At 40.7% G+C, this 19,888-nt stretch overlaps 1 protein-coding gene across 2 annotated transcripts in view; it reads left to right on the forward strand.

Annotated features, from left to right (window-relative positions):
- Positions 1 to 19,888, forward strand: part of eci2 (enoyl-CoA delta isomerase 2) — a 138,719-nt gene that overhangs the window by 118,277 nt on the left and 554 nt on the right. For both annotated transcript variants that reach the window (XM_072283681.1, XM_072283680.1), the window contains 4 exons: positions 5,548 to 5,650; positions 5,971 to 6,091; positions 6,243 to 6,332; positions 16,472 to 16,615. In XM_072283681.1, the coding sequence (XP_072139782.1) occupies positions 5,548 to 5,650; positions 5,971 to 6,091; positions 6,243 to 6,332; positions 16,472 to 16,615 (458 nt within the window). The remainder of the gene's footprint in view (positions 1 to 5,547; positions 5,651 to 5,970; positions 6,092 to 6,242; positions 6,333 to 16,471; positions 16,616 to 19,888) is intronic.

A 19,888-nucleotide genomic window follows, 5' to 3' on the forward strand; every position in this document is an offset into this window, starting at 1 on the left:
CTTTACGACCCTGTCTACCTGTGATGCCACTTTTAGGGAATTTTGTATCTGTATTTCCAGATCCCTCTGTTCTACTGCATTCCTCAGTGCCTTACCATTAACCCTGTATGTTCTACGTTGGTTTGTCCTTCCAACGTGCAATACCTCACACTTGTCTGTATTAAACTCCATCTGCCATTTTTCAGCCCATTTTTCCAGCTGGTCCAAGTCCCTCTTCAGGCTCTGAAAACCTTCCTTACTGTCTACTACACCTCCAATCTTTGTATCATCAGCAAATTTGCTGATCCAATTTACCACATTATCATCCAGATCATTGATATAGATGACAAATAACAATGGACCCAGCACTGATCCTTGTGGCACACCACTAGTCACAGGCCTCCACTCAGAGAAGCAATTCTCTACTACCACTCTTTGGCTTCTTCCATTGAGCCAAAGTCTAATCCAATTTACCACCTCTCCATGTATACCTAGCGACTGAATTTTCCTAACTAACCTCCCGTGCGGGACCTTGTCAAAGGCCTTACTGAAGACCATGTAGACAATATCCACTGCCTTCCCTTCATCCACTTTCCTGGTAATCTCCTCGAAAAACTCCAATAGATTGGTCAAACATGACCTACCACGCACAAAGCCATGTTGGCTCTCCCTAATAAGTCCCTGTCTATCCAAATGCTTGTAGATTCTGTCTCTTAGTACTCCCTCCAATAACTTACCTACTACCGACGTTAAACTTACCGGCCTATAATTTCCCGGATTACTTTTCGATCCTTTTTTAAACAACGGAACAACATGAGCCACTCTCCAATCCTCCGGCACCTCACCTGTAGACAGTGACATTTTAAATATCTCTGCCAGGGTCCCTGCAATTTCAACACTAGTCTCCTTCAAGGTCCGAGGGAACACCCTGTCAGGTCCCGGGGATTTATCCACTTTAATTTTCCTCAAGACAGCAAGCACCTCCTCCTTTTCAATCTGTACGGTTTCCATGATCTCACTACTTGATTCCCTCAATTCCATAGACTTCATGCCAGCTTCCTTAGTAAATACAGACGCAAAAAACTTATTTAAGATCTCCCCCATTTTCTTTGGTTCCGCACATAGCTGACCACTCTGATCTTCAAGAGGACCAATTTTATCCCTTACAATCCTTTTGCTCTTAATATATCTGTAAAAGCTCTTTGGATTATCCTTCAGTTTGACTGCCAAGGCAACCTCATGTTTTCTTTTAGCCCTCCTGATTTTTTTCTTAAGTATTTTCTTGCACTACTTATACCCCTCAAGCACCTGATTAATGTTCCCTATACATTTCATACAACTCCCTCTTCTTCTTTATCAGAGTTGCAATATCCCTTGAGAACCAAGGTTCCTTATTCCTATTCACTTTGCCTTTAATCCTGACAGGAACATACAAACTCTGCACTCTCAAAATTTCTCCTTTGAAGGCTTCCCACCTACCGATCACATCTTTGCCAGAGAACAACCTGTCCCAATCCACGCTTTTTAGATCCTTTCTCAACAACCTGTCCCAATCCACGCTTTTTAGATCCTTTCTCATTCGCTCTCCCCTGACTTTAAAGCAAAACTCAATCATTAGAGGAAATATTATTTGCCATCTCTGCATTGCAGTTGGGTAAATCTCCTGGGCTTGATGGCTTTTCTGCAGAATTTTATAAACCACTTTCTTCACTGCTTTCGTCTCAATTATTTTTAGTTCTATCCAATTCATTTAAACATGGTAAATTGCCTGCATCATTTAACGAGGCATGTATCATTCTTTTAGCCAAAAAAGGTCAAGATGCGACAGTGTTCTTCGTATAGGCCGATTTCTTTGTTAAATGTCGATGTTAAAATTTTGGGTAACGTTTTAGCTTGTAGATTAGAGAACATTATACCCTCTATTATTTCTGAAGATCAAACTGGTTTTATCTAAAATTGTCTTCCTTTTTTAATATACGGCACTTATTTAATATTTTATATTCATCCTGAACTGGGACTCCTGAATGTGTTATTTCTCTTAATGTGGAGAAAGCGATCGATTGCATCGAGTGGAATTACCTTTTTGCCATTTTAGAAAAATCTGATTTTGGACAAAGTTTTACTACATGGATTAAATTGCTGTGTTCAGGTCCCACTGCTTCTGTTTTGACCGACTCTCAGCAATCCCAGTCTTTCAGCCTTAAACGTGGCACCCGTCAAGGATGCCCTTTAAGTTCCTCACTCTTCAATTTGGCTATAGAGCCACTGGCGATTGCGTTTTGTAGCTGTGCTGAATTGATGGGGATTTGGAGGGGAGGTGTTGAGCATAAAGTTTCCCTTTATACTGACGATCTTTTACTTTTTATATCAAACCCGACTACCTCCTTACCCTCAATGTTTTCACTTCTTAATAAATTTAGTCAACTTTCTGGTTATAAACTTAATTTACATAAGAGTGAACTCTTTCCAATTAATAGAGAAGCACAAGCTTTAGTATTCCGTGACCTCCTTTTTGAAGTAATTAACAATCAATTCACTTATCTTGGTATTACAGTAACAAGGAACGTTAAGAGTCTTTTTCGAAAAAAATTTACCAATCTTCTGAATTCTGCAAAACAGAGTTTGACACAGTGGTCACCCTTGTCTATGTCTCCTGTAGGTCGTATTAATGTTATTAAAATTTACATCCTTCCTAAATTTTTGTGCCTTGCCTAATTTTCATTTATATTATTGGGCAGCCAATATTTGTTGTCTTATTTTTTGGTCTTTCTTCCATAATAAGTCTGACTGCCCAAAATGGATGGCAATAGAGTTGAACTCTACTAAGGATCTTTCAATTTCTGCACTTCTCGGTTCCACACTTCCTTGTTATTGGTGTAGACTTATTGTTAATCCTCTTATCAGACATACTTTAAGAATATGGGCTCAGTTCAGAAAATTTCATGGTTTTTGTCTCTCTAGCCCTATTTTACACAATCATCTTTTCCTACCTTCTATGCGGGATTCAACATTTTACAACTGGTATAGAAAGGGTATTAGGCGCTTTGAAGATCTTTTCATAGATAATCGTTTTGCAACTTTTCAACAACTGTCTGTAAAGTTTAATCTACCTAATACTCATTTCTTTAGATACCTTCAAATTAGACATTTCATTAACCCTTTGATATCAAACTTTCCTGAGGTGCCTGAGAAAAATGTTCTGGACTTGTTTCTTTGTATCAATCCATTGGGTAAAGATTTAATATCTGCTATTCGGGATAAGTTAGTGATTTTGAGAGGTGCCCCTTCTGATAAAATTAGAACTGCCTGGGAACAAGATCTAAAATCTCCTTATCTGATGCGGTTTGGGATTTAATTCTTAAGTCAGTCAGCTCAACCTCTCTATGTGCTTGCCACTGCCTTTTGCAGTTTAAGTTTGTACACAAGGCTCGTATGTCTAAAGCTAAGTTATCGTGGTTTTGTCCTGACATTAGTCTTGTTTGTGATAAGTGTAAAGGGGGTGAGGCTTCCCTTATTCATATGTACTGGGCTTGTCCTAGTCTAGAGAAATTCTGGAGAGAAGTTTTTTCAATCCAATCTCATATTCTTAATTGCCATTTAGAACCTAACCCTCTTTTTGGCACCTTGGGTGAAGTAAATATGTACTTGTCGAACATTATCTTTTGCCTCTCTCTCTTGGTTAGACGGTTCTTCTTAGTTGGAAAGATGCTGCCCCACCCACTCACACTCAACGGCTTAGTGATATTATGGCCAGTTTAGACCGCGAAAAGATTAATTATTCACTTATTATAATAATAAATAAGGATCTCCCTGTGGCCACACATTTTAATTCCATATCCCATTCGCACTTGAATATGTCTATCCACGGCCTCCTCTACTGCCAAGATATAGACACACTCAGGTTGGAGGAACAACACCTCCTACCTGATGGCATGAACATTAACTTCTCTAACTTCTGTTAATGCCCCACCTCCCCTTCGTACCCCATCCATTATTTATTTATTATTATATAAATTTTTTCCTCTTTTTTTTCTCCCTCTGTCCCTCTCACTATACTCCTTGCCCATTCCCTGGGCTTCTCTCCCCCTTTCTTTCTCCCTAGGCCTCCTGTCCCATGATCCTCTCCCTTCTCCAGCCTCATATCCCTTTTGTCAATCAACTTTCTAGCTCTTAGCTCCATCTCTCCCACTCCTGTCTTCTCCTATCATTTCGAATCTCCCCCTCCCCCCCCCACTTTCAAATCTCTTACTATCTCTTCTTTCAGTTAGTCCAGATGAAGGGTCTTAGCCCGAAACGTCAACTGTACCTCTTCCTATAGATGCTGCCCGGCCTGCTGTGTTCACCAGCATTTTTTGTGTGTGTTGCTTGAATTTCCAGCATCTGCAGATTTCCTCGGGGAAGAGGAATAGTCCAGGTAGCTGTGAGAGTCTGTGGGCTTATAGTAGACATCAGTAGATAAGCTGTCTCCAGAGATAAAGACAGAGAGATCAAGAAAGGGGAGGGAGGGTGTCGGAAATGGACCAGGTAAATTTGAGGGCGGGGTGGAAGTTGGAGGCAAAGTTGATGAAGTCAACGAGCTCAGTATGCATGCAGGAAGCAGCGCCAATGCAGTCATCGATGTAGCGAAGGAAAAGTGAGGGATAGATACCAGTATAGGCTTGGAACATGGACTGTTCCACATAGCCAACAAAAAGGCAGGCATAGCTGGGACCCATTCGGGTGCCCATGGCTACACCTTTAGTTTGAAGGAAGTGGGAGGAGCCAAAGGGGAAATTATTAAGAGTAAGGACCAATTCTGCTAGACAGAGCAGAGTGGTGGTAGAGGGGAACTGATTAGGTCTGGAATCCAAAAAGAAATGGAGGGCTTTGCGACCTTCCTGATGGGGGATGGAGGTTGCTGAATTAGTGTCCTTCCATATTGAAAAACATTTGGAAGTGCTAAAAATAGCAATGGGATTGAATTGAGAGATTGCATAGATTAAGTGAGCTTGACGGCCCTCTCCGAACTTGATGATTAAGTATGCAGTATAAATATTTATCAGTTACAAATATAAATTTGCATTTATAAAACACTCATTACTTTTTGCATCTTTTAACATAAATGAGATAGTTTTGTATGAATTACAATCTGAATTATATAACTTCTCACATATCTTAAGATGCTTCTTATGTATAGCATCAAATGAATTTTCACTAAGCCACATCAGGTAACATGAGACTGGTCTTGCTAAGGATCTACTGTATATTTTAAAGAACATCTTAGAGGAGGGTATGATGAAGTAGAAAGGGAAGGATGTTGATTAAAAATGGAATTCCAGACCCAACACCTAAACAGCCAGAGACAAGACTATAAAAATCAAAAATGAGCAGGAATCTAGAGTTGGAGAAGTCTAAAGATCCCAGAATACTCTTTAGGGTTGGAGGAGATTACAGAGATAGGGAGTGATACTGTGGAATGGTCAAAATTGAACTGACCAACAATGTTGTGATTTTTGTGGGCCAGTTTTTTTAAGCTAATAAATTTTGAAAAACATTGCATGTAATTGAACACATTTTCTTAATTTTCAGGCAGTGGGGATTATTACTGTAGTGGGAATGACTTGGCTAACTTCACTAATATTGGACCAGAAGGTGTGGAACAGAAGTCCAAGAAGTCAGCAGCACAAATTAGGTAAGGGATGACGATGAAAATATTCTGGAGACATTTGCTATAGATACACAAGTGATGTGAGAGTATATTATTTTAAAATAGAATATGGTTGCATTAAACGTTTTTACAGCTTTTAACTCAAGGTATACATTGGAAAGTCAGCAATACATTCTGAGCATGATGCTCAACTTCATCTTGCATAACTATTAAATCTATAATGCTTGAGTATTTCATTAATTGTTTGAGATATTGTAATTACTTTATTGTAGCATTTATTAAACTTTGTTAAAATATACACAACTTTAAAAATTGACATATGTGGCTTAATTTGTGATCAACAGGATGTATGTAAGCCATTACATTGATTTTCCAAAGCCACTGATTGCTGTCATTAATGGCCCTGCTATTGGAGTTGCTGTCACCGTTTTAGGATTATTTGATATAGTCTATGCCACTGATAAAGTAAGTATTTTATATCTGCCCACCTAGTTAATCATTATTGTTTGCTAAAAGATCTGCAGTTTTGTGCAGAAAGTTACTTGATCAAAAGTGGGTTTACCCAGGAGAAGTATGCAAAGTACTAATTTTTTCTTACGTTTTTCCCCCAATACAGGCCACATTCCACACACCATTCAGTCAACTTGCCCAAAGTCCGGAAGGCTGCTCATCTTACACTTTCCCTAAGATGATGGGTACCGCTAAGGTAACAGCAGCAAGACCAAGGCTGAGTAAATTCTACAGAACAAAAATAATTATGAAGATTTTGTTATCTATTCTTTGAAACTACCATCCTATATCCAGCTGTCCTTTCTGCTCCAACTTTGTTACTGTTTTCCAATCTTATCTCTATCTTTCATAGAACCCATGCTGGAATCCTATCAATCAAGTATCTGTTCCTGCCACAGTTTTGAAATGGGCCTTATTAAAAGCACAGATAATATGCTGCATAAAAATGGCCAATGATGAATATTCAGTGTCCACTTTATTAAATACACCTTGTTAATGCAACTAGCTAATCAGCTAATCATGTTCCATCAACTCAGTGAATGAGAGCATGCAGACATCAAGATGTTCAGTTATTATTCAGACCAAACATTAGAATGGGGAAGAAATGTGATCTAAGTAACTTCGACAGTGGAGTAATCGTTAGTGCCAGAAGGCGTGGTTTAATCTTAGAAACTGCTGATCTCCTGGGATTTTCATATACAACAATCTCTAGAGCAGGGGGACCCAACGTGGGGTCCATAGATCCCTCAGTTAGTGGTAAGGGTCTGGCATAAAAAAAGGTTGGGAACCCATGCTCTAGGGTCTACAGAGAATGGTGTGAAAACCATAACATTCCAGCTCTGTGGGCAAAAATGCCTTGTTAATGAGAGGGGCCAGAGGAGAATGGCCAAACTAGTTCAAGCTGACAGGAAGGCTCTAGTAATTCAAATAATCGCACATTACAACAGGGTTATACAGAAAAGCATCCTGAACGCACAACACATTGAACCTTGAAATGGATGGGCTACAGCAGCAGAAAACCACGAGCGTACACTTAGTGGCCACTTTATATTAGCTACAGGAGTTACCTAATAAAGTGACTACTGAGTATAATTCCTCTGGAATACTTCATAATCAAAGCCAATTTATTCTCAAAATATGTTACCATACAGAATCTGGAGGTTCATTTTTTTGCAGGCATTTGCAGGAAAAAATAAATACAATAGAATTTTACCAAAAAAAAGACTGACAACCTATGTTCAAAAAACAAATAAATGCAAATAAAAATAATACTGAGAAGAAGAGTTGTAAAAAGTCCTTGGAAGTGAGTCTTTAGGTCATAGAATCAGTTTGGAGTAGTGGTGAATGAAGTTGTCTATTCCAGTTCAGGAGCCTGACGGTTATAGGATAGTAACTGTTCCTGAACCTGATGGTGTGGGATCTAAGGAATCTGTACTTTCTGCCTGATGGTAATAGTGAGAAGAAGGCATGACTTGGATGGAGGTGTACCATATACAGTAAATGAACTCACTGGTGGGGAGGACTTTGCCTGTGTTGTACTGGGCTGTATCCACCACCTTCTGCAGCCTTTACTACTCCTGGGCATTGATGCTGCAACCAGTCAGTATACTTTCCACAGTGCGTCTACAGTGCCTTGTAAAAGGATTCAACCCCCAACTCTTTATTCACATAAATTAGTATTACAACCAGATATTTGATCAATGTAACTGAGAGTTTTTATTTGTGAATCACATGCTCCTTTTTCATAGCAGAGCCCAAAAAACAAGGAAAACTGTAAAGCACGAGAAACTAAAAATTCAAAAACAGAAATGTCAGCAGTTCAAAAGTCTTCATCCCCATTAGCTCAGTACTTAGTTGAAACACCTCTCACAGCTAGCACAGCCAGCAATCTTTTTGGATAAGACTCTATTAACTTTGCACAATGTGATGAAGCAAGATTTGCCCATTCCTGCTGGCAAAATTGCTCAAGCTGTGCCAGGTTAGTTGAGGGGTGGCAGTGGACAGTTGTCTTGAGGACTTGCCAGAGATGTTTGTTCAGTTTTAGGTCAGGACTCTTATTGGATCACTCCAGGACATTAATTTCCTTCATTTGAAGCCACTCCATGGTTGCTCTTGGCCAGCTGGTGACGTAGTGGCTTTGGAGTGAAGGCTCCCGAGTTCGAATCCAGCCGGCTCCCTTGCACGTTTTCCATCAGTGCTGGGTTGAGCGTCGAGCTAGCAACTCGGCCTCGTAAAAATAAGGGAAAAAAATGCTGTCATGACGGCGTCCCGATGACTCCACTCGGAGTTAAAGGCTTTCTTCTTCTTCCTCCCATGGTTGCTCTGGCAGTGGCTTTGGGTCATTGTCCTGTTGAAAGACCACCTTCTTCCCCAGTTTAAGCTTTCTGGCAGAGGCGAACAGATATTTATCCAGGATTTCTCCGTATTTAGCGCCATTCATCTTCCTATCAGTCTTGACCAGATTTCCAGTCCCTTCTGCTGAAAAGCATCCCCATAGCATGATGCTACCTCCACCAAACTTTACAGTAGGAATGGTGTTACCTGGCTGATGGGCAGTATTAGATTCATGCCTCGTGTTGAGGCCAAAAAGTTCCATTTTAGTCACATCTCACCACAAGACCTTCTACATCATTACAGCATCTTCTACGTGATGCTTTGCAGTTTTTACAGGCAAAGATATATTCTTTTTTAATCAGGGCTTCTTGTTTGCTACTCTTCCATAAATGCTTTTTATGTACAAGGCCTTACAGAGTGTGGAGCCATTAACTTCATCTCCATTTGCAGCCACTGACTTCTGCAGCTTGATGAAAGTGACAGTTGCCGTCACAGTAGCCTCCCTCATAAGTGCCATCCTTCTCTGGTGACTAAGTTTAGAATGGCGACCTGACCTAGGCAGTGTGGCTGTGATATTTTCCCCCACATTTTCACAATGGACTGCACTAAGATCCGAGTTATGTTCAGTGCCTTTAAGATTGTCTTACGCCTTTCCCTAGATTTGTGTTTCTCTATTATTTCCCTGACATGTCTTGAATGTTCTTTTGTCTTTATTTTGGTTTGGTATGTTGAATATCTACCATATTGTTGGACCTTACAGGGTATTTATTCTGATATATTCGTTGAAAACAGGTGATTGTCCAATTTTCTACATCAACAAATTGTATGAGTTGGTAAGGTAATATAAAGTATTGCACCTGAGAAAAGATAGCATAGCAATTACAGGGGTGAATAATTTTTCAGCTTCACAGTTTCATTTAATTTTTAGTAAATTATTGATAGGTTTTGGAATTTTTCTTTTGATTTGACAGGATGCACAATATTTTGTAGATTAGTTCAAAAAGACCTACTCAAGTATATTTAAATTTTTAAAAAGTGAGACAGTAAAATGTGAAAATAGTTCTGGGGGCTGAACACTTTTTCAAGGCACTGTATAGAAGTTTATCAAAGATTTGGTGACATGACTCTAAGAAAGCAGAGGTGGTGTTGTGCCTTCTTTACGATGACACTTATGTACAGGTCCTGGGACAGATCCTCTGATATGTTAATGCCAAGGAATTTAAAGCTACTGACCCTCTCTATCTCCATTCTCTAATGAGGACTGGCTCAGGGACCTCCAACTTCTTCCTTATGTAGTTGATAATCAGGTCTTTGGTTTGCTGATGTTGAGTGAGAGGTTCTTGTGGCACCAGCTTTCCAATCTTCCTCCTATATTCTGATTTGTCACCACCTTTGATTCAGCCAATAACAGTGGTGTAATCCACAAAGCTAAACACGGTATTGAAGCCCTACTGAAGTGTACGTGAGTAGAGAAGGAGCTATGTACATAGTCCTATGGTGCACTTGGGCTGATGGTGAGTTGTCTGCAGGTTGTGGTACAATTGACCACATCTTCTGCCTTGTTGGGTTCTGAAGTTTTTAATACAGGGTTCTTTCTTAAGCCAAGAATGAAACATAAAACTTGTAGCTTCACGATCATTTTGTTAGTGCTAATGGAACAAAGGAATTGGAAACAAGAGTAGCAGGAGTCTAAGAACAAAGGAGAGAAAAAGAATGCCAGTGTGCTCTGCTCTTCTTATACCATTGATAAGGGTGGTGAATTTGTGGAATTTGTTACCACAGGCAGCTGTGGAGGCCAGGTCATTGGGTGTATTTAAGGCAGAGATTGATAGGTTCTTGATTGGACATGACATCAGAGGTTACAGGGAGGCTGGGAACTGGGGTTGAGGTGGAGAAAACGAAAGGATCAGCCATGATTGAATGTCGGAGCAGACTCAATGGGCCAGATGGCCTAATTCTGCTCCTGTGTCTTACGGTCTTATAACAGGCATTCCATTCAAAGTTTTAGATGAGAGTTAACCAATCAGATAACCCCATTCAAATAATGGGATACCCAAGAAGCTTCCAGAATAATACAAAGAACCGTAACCAATAGGGGGCATGCCGAACAAATGAATAATTGCATATACATGGATAATTATATAAAATACAAGCAGGCTTGGGAAAGTTAAATTGCAAAGAACATAACAATTATGCAGTATAATCCAAAAACCTTAAACTCTTGCACTCCAGTTCTGTGAGATGAGATTTGAATATGCAAACTTGGCCTGTATTCTTGGAATTTAGGAGAATTAAAGGTAGATTCTGAAACGTTAAAATCCTTGGAGGTTTGATAGGATAGGTCTGGGAGTATGCCTCCACTGGCCAGAGAATCTATAACTAGGACTCCTACTTCCTGAATAAGGAGCAGCTACAAGGACAGATGTGAGCAAGAACTTCCTCTCATAAAAGTTGTGAGTCTTTGGAATTCTCTGCCATGGAAAGCTATAGTCAAGGATCAGGCTATCAGTTTTGAATGGTGGACTAAACTCAAAAGGATGAATAGCCTCTCCAAATCTTGTTTTTTGACTTATAAGTCACGCAAATGTGACCTACAATATAAAACCTTTTTATTCACAACCAGCACCATAAGAATAACATGATTTGTGTTATGTTATGACATGTTAAAACTCGGCCTCCATTATCTTAAAACATGGTGCATTGTGTAGGATGTCGGAGAACACACACAGCCATATTGCTTTTTTTTGTAGGAAACCACGGAAACCACTATGCATATTCAGACAAGGTATGACTAAAACAAAACCCTGTGCTTAAAAATAAAAATAAGCTGTTTCTGTTGAAGAGTGCTGGTGCTGTCAATGTAATTTTCTACCTAACATACACTCCTCACCGATTAGACCTACCACAAGCTGAAGGTAGAGATAAATAGCTCCAAAATTGGATCATACGCAACCTCAGGCCATAGTCAGGGTTTGGGTGTCTCTTATTAACACATAAAGCCTTTTGATTGAAAGGATTGCCAAAGCTAAGATTGTTGCTTCATTGGAGTTATCTTAAAACAAAAACTCCTGTTTAACTACTTTACAGATTACTTTTCAAAGCAATCACACCATCTGTTCTCAAGAATGTGGTTCACAAGTGTGATCCCAGGAATTAAAGGCTTAGTTTATGAGGAATGTTTGATGTCTCTTAATGAACTTGATGAAGTTCAGAAGGATGAGGGAGAACCTCATTGAAACTTACCTGATATTAAAAGGCAGTGGATATAGAGAGGATGTTTCTATTAGTAGGAGAGTCTAGGATCGGAGGATACAGCCTCATAAGAAAAAAACATCCTTTTAAAACTGAGATTAGGTGAAATTTCTACAGCCACAGAGTCCTGAATCTGGAATTTGTTGCTACAGATAGCTGTGGAGGCAAAACTATTGGGTGTATTTAAGGCAGAAATTAATAGGTTCTTGATTAGTATGGGTTTAAGGGTTAAGGGGAGAAGGTAGGAGAATGAAGGTGAGGAAAAGAAACCAGCTATGTAGATTAAATGATCCAAATGACTGAATTCTTCTCCTATGTCTTAAGGTCCTTTAAGTCTCCCTGAATGAATTATCATCATTATTATACAGTAGAACAATCAATTCAGAGATAGTTATCCTGATTCTAGCAAGTTCTGTATTGTGGCCTCCAAGCCAGCAGGAACTAAGTGAGCATGGCCTATATAAGTTTACACAGAAATTCTACCATATTAACTCTATGATGATACATTAATTCGGGTAGAAAATACAAAGTGTTTTCAAATGTATAAAGTCAGTGGAACACTTAGCCAGGATTTTTCTTCTATTTACTCCCATGAGGCAACAATCTGATTGCAGGCAGTTCCGTGAATGGTTTAGTACATGTGTGAATATTTCTATTCACATTGATTTCCCACACTTTGACCAATGCTGAATTAGAAATAGTTTGCCATTATGAATATTCTGAGCACTGTGTGGAACCTTCAACTCACACTTTGCAGTACATCAAGAAGGCATCTCCCCAGTGTTCGCTCTAAGTGCTTGCCAGTGCTGCCAGGAAGATGACCTTTCCGTGTGGCTGGAATTTTATATAATAATATAAAAGTACTGCGCAGTTTTCAGGCCACGTAAAAACTTTCTGCTCAGACCAATGGTTGGTCCACGCAGCTGTGTGTGAAAAAAAAAGTAGAGGGAACATTTGGATTTCAGATAGGCTTTACAAGGGGCATATGAAATTTAAAGTTGGCAGTTAATGTTGGCTTTACCAGTAGGATGCGTATTCCACAGAAAAAAAAACATTTAACTATTATTTTAAACTCATTTAAATTATAGCCATTTATTAACACACACTTAGGTACAAATTGGAGTATATAGCATGAAGTTTGACATGTCTCAAAGGAGCTTGATCCTATCCCTATCTTCTGGTAGATCTTGTTGGGTAGACAGTACAAGGAGGACACTTTTGGAATTTCATTCCTGCTTCCATTTTACCTGTTAATATGATAACCCACCCTAATTTGATCATGATAGTCCCACCCTACAAAGCTGTAGTGTTCTGCAGTGAATGTCAATGGGACAGAATTTGTCCTGCACTCTCCAAGCCCTGATAAACATTTCCAATGCAACTGAGCTTGTGCAGATCCAATTGGCATTGCAAGCTCATGGTGGTGGTATTTGGCCTGACAAAAGTCAGGTTTTGAAGATGATGGCAGTGGAGTGGAGCCGAGAATGAGGGGTTGGTAGGAGCAGAATCAGTAAAGAAATGAGTTGTTGGAAGTGGATGCAAAGTCTTGAGCAGTGGAAGTTATAGAACATAGAATAGTACAGCACAGTACAGGCCCTTCGGCGCACAATGTTGTGTCGACCCTCAAACTCTGCCTCCCATATAACCCTCACACCTTAAATTCCTCCATAGACCTGTCTAGTAGTCTCTTAAATTTCACTAGTGTATTTGCCTCCACCACTGACTCAGGCAGTGCATTCCACGCACCAACCACTCTCTGAGTGAAAATCCTTCCTCTAATATTCCCCTTGAACTTCCCACCCCTTACCTTAAAGCCATGTCCTCTTGTATTGAGCAGTGGTGCCCTGGGGAAGAGGTGCTGGCTGTCCACTCTATCTATTCCTCTTAATATCTTGTATACCTCTATCATGTCTCCTCTCATCCTCCTTCTCTCCAAAGAGTAAAGCCCTAGTTCCCTTAATCTCTGATCATAATCCCTACTCTCTAAACCAGGCAGCATCCTGGTAAATCTCCTCTGTACCCTTTCCAATGCTTCTACATCCTTCCCATAGTGAGGCGACCAGAACTGGACACAGTATTCCAAGCGTGGCCTAACCAGAGTTTTATAGAGCTGCATCATTACATCGCGACTCTTAAACTCTATCCCTCGACTTATGAAAGCTAACACCCCATAAGCTTTCTTAACTACCCTATCTGCCTGTGAGACAACTTTCAGGGATCTGTGGACATGTATCCCCAGATCCCTCTGCTCCTCCACACTACCGAGTATCCTGCCATTTACTTTGTACTCTGCTTGGAGTTTGTCCTTCCAAAGTGTACCACCTCACACTTCACCGGGTTGAACTCCATCTGCCACTTCTCAGCCCACTTCTGCATCCTATCAATGTCCCTCTGCAATCTTCGACAATCCTCTACACTACACTATCTACAACACCATCAACCTCTGTGTCGTCTGCAAACTTGTCAACTCACCCTTCTACCCCACATCCAGGTCGTTAATAAAAATCATGAAAAGTAGAGGTCCCAGAACCGATCCTTGTGGGACACCACTAGTCACAACCCTCCAATCCCAATGTACTCCCTCCACCACCACCCTCTGCCTTCTGCAGGCAAGCCAAACTTCCCTGGATCCCATGCCTTCTGACCTTCTGACCTTCTGAATAAGCCTACTGTGTGGAACCTTGTCAAAAGCATTACTAAAATCCATATAGATCACATCCACTACACTACCCTCATCTATATGCCTGGTCACCTCCTCAAAGAGCTCTATCAGGCTTGTTAGACACGATCTGCCCTTCACAAAGCCATGCTGACTGTCCCTGATCAGACCATGATTCTTTCAATGCCCATAGATCCTATCTCTAAGAATCTTTACCAACAGCTTTCCCACCACAGATGTAAGGCTCACTGGTCTATAATTACCCAGACTATCCCTACTACCTTTTTTGAACAAGGGGACAACATTCGCCTCCCTCCAATCCTCCGGTACCATTCCCATGGACAACGAGGACATAAAGATCCTAGCCAGAGGCTCAGCAATCTCTTCCCTCGCCTCGTGGAGCAGCCTGGGAAATATTCCGTCAGGCCCCGGGGACTTATCCGTCCTAATGTATTTTAACAACTCCAATACCTCTTCTCCCTTAATATCAACGTGCTCCAGAACATCAACTTCACTCATATTGGCCTCACCATCATCAAGTTCCCTCTCATTGGTGAATACCGAAGAGAAAAATTCATTGACGACCTCGCTCACTTCCACAGCCTCCAGACACATCTTCCCACCTTTATCTCTAATCGGTCCTACCTTCACTCCTGTTATTCTTTTGATCTTCACATAATTCAAGAATGCCTTGGGGTTTTCCTTTACCCTACTCGCCAAGGCCTTCTCATGCCCCCTTCTTGCTCTTCTCAGCCCCTTCTTAAGCTCCTTTCTTGCTACCCTATATTCCTCAATAGACCCATCTGATCCTTAGATTAGATTAGATTCAACTTTATTGTCATTGTGCCGAGTACAGATACAAAGCCAATGAAATGCATTTAGCATCTGACCAGAAATGCAAAGAATAGTGCTTGCTTCCGACTTCTTCCACCTGACTAGATTCTCCACCTCACTTGTCACCCATGGTTCCTCACCCTACCATTCTTTATCTTCCTCACCGGGACAAATTTATCCCTAACATCCTGCAAGAGATCCCTAAACATCAACCACATGTCCATAGTACATTTCCCTGCAAAAACATCATCGCAATTCACACCCACAAGTTCTAGCCTTATAGCTTCATAATTTGCCCTCCCCAATTAAAAATTTTCGTGTCCTTTCTGATTCTGTCCTTTTCCATGATAATGCTAAAGGCCAGGGAACGGTGGTCACTGTCCCCCAGATGCTCACCCACTAACTTAAAGGAGATTTCCTCTCATAGGATGCTCAGTCTAGTGGTGTTATAATCATTGTGTGAAAATTTATCCTTATGTGGAATAATGTCCACTTATTAATTATATGGAGCAGATCTCTGTTTAAAAATCTTGAAATTTTGCATTTTCGCACTACCTTTGTAAAGGGTGATATGGCGATCCAATGGCAACTGGAGCAACACTCGACTAAAATTCTGGTTTGGAGCCAGTTCTAACTCCAGTGGCAAAGTTCTGCATATTTGGCAGGGCTTCCCACACCATTGTACCATAAGGTGGTGAGATAAAGATGCCCCAAGTCACATCTTTGTAGTAGATTATGTCTTGTTTCAACTCTTTGAAATGTGGTGGTTCTAGTCTTTGGGTGGGAGAAAGGTACATGAGGGTGACAAATAGTCAGCAATGTGAAATAGGGTGAAAGGAGGCTGTAAGGAATATAAACACCAACACCTAAAAGATAAATTCTATGTATAACAAAATAATTTCTATCCCAGTGAACATTTGAAAGTTTTCAATAACAGCAGATATAAACTAATTATTTTACCAAGCCAAAATGTTACTTTGTGTTACAGAACACTGATAATTTTAGGCGCTTCACTGTCTGATGTTTTATACTTTAAATTTTAAATTATGATAATATAAAGTTATAAATGTTAAGGAGTAAACTTGAATCTAGGTAATTAATTATAGTAACTTGCACATACTTTGAACTTGGGGATAAGATTGAAATGTCATTGTTTATTTGCATTTTCTGCTTTTATATAGTGGGTCAGTTCAAAACCATTTGTTACTATAGGACAGTTATAGCTCAAAATTATATTATTTCTGTTAACCACTCAGGCCAATGAAATTCTTCTGTTCAACAAGAAATTAACAGCCACTCAAGCTTGTGAGCTTGGACTAGTGACCGAGGTCTTCCCTGACAGTACATTCCAGAAAGAAGTTTGGAAAAGATTGCATACTTATGCAAAACTACCCAAGAAAGTAAGTTAACACTGTAACTGTAATATTTCAATAAAGTTTTCATAGTCATTTAAATGTATAGCTTTTAGTCAAATTCTCAAACTCATTTCTTAAAGCCTGATGTAAAGATCATCCTTGCATAATAATAAGCACAAGCATGCTCTTGCACAGGGCAGTCCTAACACAAGAGATTCTGCGGGTTTTTGAATCTTTGAACAACACACAAAATACTGGAGGATTTCAGCAGATAGCATCAATGGAGGGAAATGAACAGTTGATGTCTAGGGTCAAGACCCTTCTTCAGAATTGGAAAGGAAGAGGACAGAAGCTAGAATAAAAGGTAGGGGGAGGAGCACAAAGTGATAGGTGAGAGGGGGTGCTAGGTGGGGGATTGATGAAAGGGTATGATGTGAGAAGCTGGGAAATGATAATAGGAGCGGACAGTAGACCATGGAATAATGGAAAGAAGATGAGGATGCAAAAGGAGATGATGGGCAGGTTGTGAGAGGGAAGGAGAAAAGAAGGGGGGAGGTGACCACAGGAATAAGGGGAAACAAATGGAGGCTCATATAAAAACAGAGGGTAGAGGTTACCGGAAATAATAGAAACCGATATTGATGCCGTCAGGTTGGAGACTACCAAGGTGGAATATAATAGGTTGCTTCTGCAACCTAATCTGGCCTCAACATGGCAGTAGAGAACAGTGGACAGACTTGTCAGTGTGGGAATGGGAAGCGGAATTAAAATTGGTGGCCACCAGGACATGCTGACTGTTGTGGTGTACAAAGCAAAGTTGCTCAGCGAAGTGATCCCCTGACCTGTGTTGGATCTCTCCGATGTAGAGAAGTCCACACTGGAGCACTAGATGCAATAAATGACTCTGACAGACTTGCAGATGAAGCATTGCTTCACCTAGAAGGACTGTTTAGGGACCTTAATTGTGGTCAGGGAGGCAGGTGTACTTTGCATGGTTTCCTTTTAACTACTATCAATGCAGCCTTCATCTGCATCTCCTCCATTTCCTGCACATCTGCCAGCCACGATCACATCCTTCTTCAATAGGATCTGATCACCAGGCATATCTTCCCCCCTCCGTGAGGTAGTGCTTCACCTGCAAGTCTGTCAGTATTATTTATTGCACCTGGTGCTCACTGTGCTACCTCCTCTCCATCATTGAGACCCGACACAGACTGGACACCTGCTTCAAGCACTTTCACTCCGTCCACCACAACAGTCCAGATCTCCTGGTTGCCACCCATTTCAATTCCACTTCCCATTCCCACACTAATGTGTCTGTCCACAGCATTCTCTACTCCCAAGTTGAGGCCAGATGTTGATGCAAAAACTTATATTCCACCTTTGTAGTCTCCAACCTAATGGCATCAACAACTATTTCTCTAACTTCTAGTAACCTCTCACCTGTTTTCCTCTCTTCCACCCCCTCCCTTTGTTTCCCCTCACCCCCTTCTGTACACCTTCTCCACCTCCTTCCCTTTACTCCTTTGTCCACTGTACTTTCCTATCAGCTTCCTTCTTTCGCCCTTTTGCCCTTTTCACCTACCACCTAGCTTTACACACCTTTTCCCTCCCCAACCATTTACCTTCCCCCTCTCAGCTGGACTTATCTACCTCCTGCTAGCTTGTGCTCCTTCTACTACCTTTCATTCTGGCTTCTGCCATTCCTAATGAAGAATCTCAGGAGCAGCATCAGGATTAATAAAGGGTTTTGGCCTGAAATGTCAACTGTTTACTCTTTTCCATAGATGCTGTCTGACCTGCTAAGTTGCTCCAGTATCTCCTGTGCGCAGGCCTCTTTGAACCCGTACCATGTGCGCATTAACAGTATACGAGTCTTGTAAACTAGTCTGCACAATGCGTGGTTGTGACTGGAGCTATTAACATATAGATCTCATCTGGAATCACGACAGGAATTAGTGGGAAGAATTATGATGGAATTTCGGAGAAGTAAGGAACTTGAACTGACACAGTCCTGATGAAGGGTCTCAGCCTGAAACGTCAACTGTACTCTTTTCCATAGAGGCTGCCTGCCTGGCCTGCTGAGATCCTCCAGCATTTTGTGTGTGTTGACAGACCAAGTCCCTTTTTCTCTGAGAGTGAATTTGCGATCATGGCAGCACTACCCAAAAAGTGATTTGGAGTAACAGAATTAAACTGGGGTGGCAAGGTAGCTTAATGATTGACCTGGGTTCATTTCCCATTGCTGCCTACATTCTCCCCATGACCATGTGGGTTTCCTCCCACAGTCCAAAGACATACTGGTTGGTAGGTCATTGTAAATTGTCCTGTGATTAGGCTAGGATTAAATTGGGGGATTGCTGGGTGGTGAGGCTCGAAAGGCCAACTCTGCTCCGTATCTCAATAAATAAATAAAAGTAAATAAATTTCAAAGATGCCAAACAATCCATTCTTGCTACTGTCCTTCTATTTCCCAGCAATTTATTGAGAACAATTGCAAACAAAGGGACATGGTTTGAGAGCTATTTAACTTGTTAGTAACTATGCAAACTCAGTGACCACTTTATTAGGTACACCTCATTAATGCAAGTATTTAATCAGCCAATCATGTGGCAGCATGCAGACACCGTTACGCCACTCAGTGTTGTTCAGACCAAACATCAGAATGGGTAAGAATTATGATCTAAGTGACTTTGACCTTGGAATGATAGTTGGTGCCAGACGGGGTGGTTTGAGTATCAGAGAAACCACTGATCTTCTGGGATTTTCACACATAATAGTCTCTGAGGTTTACAAAGAATGATGTGAAAAACAAAAAAAAACATCAGTGAGTGGCAGTTCTAGGGGCAAAAATGAGAGAGGTTAGAGGAGATTGGCCAGACTGGCTCAAGCTGACAGGAAGGCAACAGTAACTCAAACGTGTTACAACAGGGGTGTGTAAGAGAACATCTCTGAATGCACAATACAAACCTTGAAGTGCATGGGTCACAGCAGCATAAGACCACAAACATACACTCAATAATCACTTATTAAGTACACAAGCTGCCTATTAAAGTGGCCATCGAGTGTGTATCACCAGTATTGACCTGCTGCATAAATACATCTAGTGCTTGGAGCTTAATAATTCAAACAGATCATTTTGTTGTAGTTCTCCTGAGTTCTGATCCAACTTCTTTTTGAACTTGTAATAATCCTTCCTTTCTTACTTGCTTGAATTTTTAGATTGGGAGAAGATTGGAGTTTACCCAGAAATAAAGTTTTTGCTGTAAAAAAAATGATGTTAAATTTTATAGTTTTTATAGGAATTGTTATTTGCTG

Source organism: Mobula birostris, chromosome 19 (assembly GCF_030028105.1).
Source record: "Mobula birostris isolate sMobBir1 chromosome 19, sMobBir1.hap1, whole genome shotgun sequence".
Classification (NCBI taxonomy): Eukaryota; Metazoa; Chordata; class Chondrichthyes; order Myliobatiformes; family Myliobatidae; genus Mobula; species Mobula birostris.